At 39.3% G+C, this 4,794-nt stretch overlaps 1 protein-coding gene across 1 annotated transcript; it reads left to right on the top strand.

Annotated features, from left to right (window-relative positions):
* Nucleotides 1-2,440: 2,440 nt before the first annotated feature.
* Nucleotides 2,441-4,052, top strand: LOC141833334 (sugar transport protein MST1-like). Its single transcript, XM_074720751.1, has 2 exons — nucleotides 2,441-3,540; nucleotides 3,607-4,052. The coding sequence occupies exons 1-2, from the start codon at nucleotides 2,458-2,460 to the stop codon at nucleotides 4,045-4,047; spliced, it is 1,524 nt and encodes a 507-aa protein (XP_074576852.1). The 5' UTR covers nucleotides 2,441-2,457; the 3' UTR covers nucleotides 4,048-4,052.
* Nucleotides 4,053-4,794: the final 742 nt, after the last annotated feature.

Below are 4,794 nucleotides of genomic sequence, written 5' to 3'. Positions count from 1 at the left end.
CTAAGTCCCAGTCAGACCCGCCCCGGGGTTGGGTCTATATCCAGTTTCTCTTTTCCTTTTTATGGCACTAACAACTCTCGTTTCCAAAGTACATGGATTTTGTCATACAAATTCTTTAAAGAATTATACAAATTCTTTAATAAAGAGGTAGCTTGAACATTATTGATTTTGTTGTAATTGAATAGTAGGAGAGAGAATTATCTTATTCATCATCTCTACATATATCCCTATTTATAAAATAGGTGGAGTGGTATAGAAAGAACATATACAATGATTCATCGATCAACAATTAAATCAAATCAATCATCTATTATAACACTTTCCCTTAAATGATTGATGAAGAATCCAATATTACCTTATTAAAACCTTATCAGTAAAGCCCAGTAGAAAAACCTTATGAAGATCTTTTAATTAATGCATCCCTATCTTGTGCATCAATTTTTTAAATATCGGCAATGCTTTTGTGAATAAATGAGCAATATTATCACTAGAGAGAATTTGTTGGATATCAATATCACTTTTTTTTTTTGAAGTTTGATGAAATATATTTTATTCTATCTCCTTTAATATAACTTCCCTTTAGTTGTGCAATGTAAACAACATTATCTTTGAATATAATTGTCGAACTATCTTTAGTTATTGTTAGTCCGTATGGTTCTTGAATATGTAGTGTCATGGATCTCAACTATATACATTCTCGACTTGCTTCATGCATTACAATTAATAATCAAAGTGATTTGATGATGTTGTGGTTAAAATTTATTTTGCTAACTTTTATGATATAGTAGTGTCTTCTTGTGTAAGCACATGATCTGATTGGGATCTAGCTTTATATGGATTTGAAAGATAACCTACATTTTCATATCCTACTAAAGATGAATTTGATCTTATCAAATAAAAAAAATCCTATGTCAGTTATACCACAAAGGTAATGAAATATGTGATTTACATCATTTCAATATCTTCGAGTTGGAGAAGAACTATACCTTGCTAGAAGATTAATAGAAAATGTAATATTTAGATGAGTGCAATTGGTGAGATATGATAACACACCAATTGCACTAAGATATGATACTTCTGGGCCAATGATATTTTCTCCATCTTTGAGTGGATGAAAAAAATCTTTCTTAATATAAGTGATCGAACAACCATTGGTAAAGGAAATGGATGTGTTTTATCCATATAAAATAATTTTAGTATTTTTTTGTGTATAGGGACTGTTGAACAAATATTCCTTTTGGTAGATGTTCAATTTACAATCTAATATAAAATTTTATCTTTCCTAAATCTTTCATCTCAAATTCACTTTTTAAATAATTAGCAGTCTTATTGAGCTCTTCATGAGTCTCTATAGGATTTAGATCATTGATTTATACTTCCACGATTACAAAAACCTTTTTCCATCTTTTTTTTTAATGCATGGACACATATCATTTTTTATATAACATTCTTGTAATAAATATTCACTTAGATGATTGTATCTCTTGCACCTTGATTGCTTTGATCCCTATAATGACTTTTGCAACTTTACTGAAAATATGATTTTGGAGGTTGCATCATTTGTTTCTGATGATTTAAATCTTTTGAGAATTTTCATATATAACTATCGAGTGAACCATATAGATATACATCGACTACATCCATAAATCGCATGTTCAATTTTTCTAATACAGCCAACTAATAAAGACTCAGAAAATAGTGACATACGTGAATATGTTTCCTCATAATTAATTCTAAATCTTTATGAAAAAACCTTGGGCTACAAATCTACTCAGTATCTCACAATTTCACTTAATAAAAATTATAATTAATTTGACTAAATACAAATTACTAATAACTAAGAACAAATTAATTAAAATTTTAATTATTACATTCACTTTGTTTTTTAGTTTTTTAAAATTTATTTATTTTATTACCTCAATTTCATTGTTGCTAATTAATAGGATGATTCTTTAATAATGACTTCTTTCCTATCAGAGTACGATACGGTGTTAAAGATATTCAGTAGATTAATTAATTATTAGTGCGTTGTAGAATATTTTTCTCTAATAAAATTAAAAATTAAAAAAAAAATGATAATTCCAGTAGCCACATCTCTGGATGTGGTCGGTAAAAAAAAAAATTTAAATGTTAACGGCGGGAGGTGGAATCGTTCGTATTTATCGAAAGCCCCCCTTGGGATTAGTTGAGTCAAGCCACATACTTGAGGCCACTAAGGTGGCGGATCCATGCAGAAGAGTCAAGTTTATAAAATTAATAATGATGATTTATTTCCATTTTTTCCCTGCATTGATGAGGGCAAAATTGTAAGTGAGATAAGTGCGCGCGTGGTTCCACCAGCCCACTATACAACTAACAGTCTTCAATACCTCCCCGATCGTTTCGTTCAATAAATTCCTCAACTACCACACCTTAATCCCTCATTCCAGTCGAACAAGCAGAGCACAGCAGAAGAAGATGGCCGGAGGAGGATTCACTCTTGATCAGGGACCGGCTGATGATTATGGAGGTAAATTAACAGCTTCTGTGATCGCCACCTGCCTCATGGCCGCCTCCGGCGGCCTAATTTTTGGATACGACATCGGGATTTCAGGTGGCGTCACGGCCATGGAATCGTTTCTGGGGCAATTCTTTCCCAGGATTTTGCGGCGGATGGCGGCGGCACAGTCCGACGAATTCTGCGTGTACGACAGCCAGGTGCTAACGGCGTTCACGTCGTCATTGTACGTAGCCGGCCTGGCAGCATCGCTGGCAGCCGGAAGGCTCACTAGGGCCGTGGGAAGGCAGAAGGTGATGCTGCTCGGAGGGGCCACGTTCTTTGTCGGCTCCATCATCAATGCTGCGGCGGTCAACGTGGAGATGCTTATCTTGGGGCGGATACTGCTCGGCTTCGGTGTGGGTTTCACCAACCAGGCGACTCCGGTTTACCTGGCGGAGACGGCGCCGGCGAGGTGGCGAGGCGCCTTCACGGCGGGGTTCCAGTTGTTCATCGCTGTCGGAGTGGTGGTGGCCAACCTCACCAACTACGGCGCCTCCCACGTTCGTGGCTGGGGGTGGCGCCTTTCGCTGGGCCTCGCCGCCGTCCCCGCCGCGGCCATCTTCCTCTTCGCCCTCCTCATCCCTGACACTCCTAGCAGCCTCGTCGCGCGCGGCAGGATCGACGACGCGCGCAAGGCGCTTCGCCGCGTCCGCGGCGGCGATGCGGACGCAGAGCTCAATGCCCTCGAGCGCACCGTCCGCGACGCAGCCGAGATGGCGCAGGGGGCATTCAGGCGGATCGCAACGCGGCGGTACCGGCCGTACCTGGTGATGGCGGTGGCGATTCCTCTATTTCAGCAGCTTACGGGGGTGATCGTAATCGCCTTCTTCTCGCCGGTGCTGTTCCGGACCGTAGGGTTCGGGAGCGACACAGCGCTGATCAGCGCTGTCATTCTTGGCGTCGTCAATCTCCTGTCCCTCCTCGTCTCCTCCATTGTCGTCGACCGCTACGGCCGCAAGCTCCTCTTCATGACAGGCGGCGCCCAGATGATCCTCTCTCAGGTATTTTAATTCTAAGTGTTCTCATGCTCTGTTTCTTGACTAATTTGCTTCAATCAAATTCATAAGGTGGCGGTGGCGTGGATCCTCGGAGCCGCCGGGCGGGCAGCGCTGCCGCGGGGGCACGCAGTGGCGGTGTTGGTGCTGTTGTGCACGTACGCGGCTGGGTTCGGGTGGTCATGGGGCCCATTGAGTTGGATCGTCCCCGTCGAGATCTTGCCGGTGGAGGTGCGGTCGGCGGGGCAGAGCATCAGCGTCGCCGTCAACCTAGGGGTAACATTCCTGCAGGCGCAGGTCTTCCTAGCCATGCTCTGCCGTCTCAAGGCCGGTACCTTCGTCTACTACGCCGCCTGGGTGGGCGTCATGACGGCGTTCGTGGCTGTCTTCCTGCCGGAGACGAAGGGGGTGCCACTGGAGGACATGGCGGCGCTGTGGGCCCGACACTGGTACTGGCGCCGATTCTTGATGACAAATGACGTCACAGAGACGAATGATGAGGCACCATGTTAACAATAAATTACATATCCACTTCAACAATGTTTTACTGTCATAATAATACAAATGTATATCCAAAGTATCACATATCCACTTCAACGATTGATTTTTTTTCCTTCCTCTCTCTCTTACGTACATGCAATATCTTTTCTTCGCTCCTTTACCTGCAATAAATTTTTTTCTTCTTTTTCTTTTTAAATTAAATTAATTTTTAATTCTAATTTTAATAAATAATCTTTTAAATTTATTTAATTTTAATTTTAATTTTAAAACTTTAATAAAAATAAAATAAATATAAAAGAAGATTAATACAAAGTTTTAAAAAAATTATTTTGAATATCTTCTTATTTTTCAATATCTAATTATAAACAATAAAATTAATAATGAGAGAGCGGATTTTATTAATAAAAAAAATAAAATAAAATAATAAATATATTTTAATATTAGTTTTTAGAAATCAACATCACAATTTAAATACCAATATTGATGTGGTATTGATTTCTGAAAACCAACAACATAGTGGTGTTCATTTTTTTTTTGAAATTAGTATTATAGTGTTGATTCTTCTCACATATGTGGTGTTGATTTTCGAAGGTCAATACTACTTTGATGTTGGTCTTCATATTAATACCATGATATTTTGAAAGTTTAAATCATTTTGAGGATTGTTGGAAGGGCCTTAAAATAGGAAACGAGAGTTTATTTGAACTCATATTTACTTAATAAATCCACATATTGGAATGGATCTGATCGAAATTTTTT

The sequence above is a fragment of the Curcuma longa genome, chromosome 8 (genome assembly GCF_044706935.1).
Source record: "Curcuma longa cultivar G26 ecotype Majalengka, Jawa Barat chromosome 8, ITB_CL_G26_1.1, whole genome shotgun sequence".
NCBI lineage: Eukaryota > Viridiplantae > Streptophyta > Magnoliopsida > Zingiberales > Zingiberaceae > Curcuma > Curcuma longa.
Note: the sequence above shows the minus strand (reverse complement) of the source record. Positions and strands in the feature narration are given on the sequence as shown.

Bases quoted from the DNA above. Each gene is read 5' to 3' on its own strand.
- LOC141833334 (XM_074720751.1), top strand. From the start codon at position 2,458: ATGGCCGGAGGAGGATTCACTCTTGATCAGGGACCGGCTGATGATTAT. The intron at 3,541-3,606 runs GTATTTTAATTC...CAAATTCATAAG, and splicing joins CCCAGATGATCCTCTCTCAG to GTGGCGGTGGCGTGGATCCT.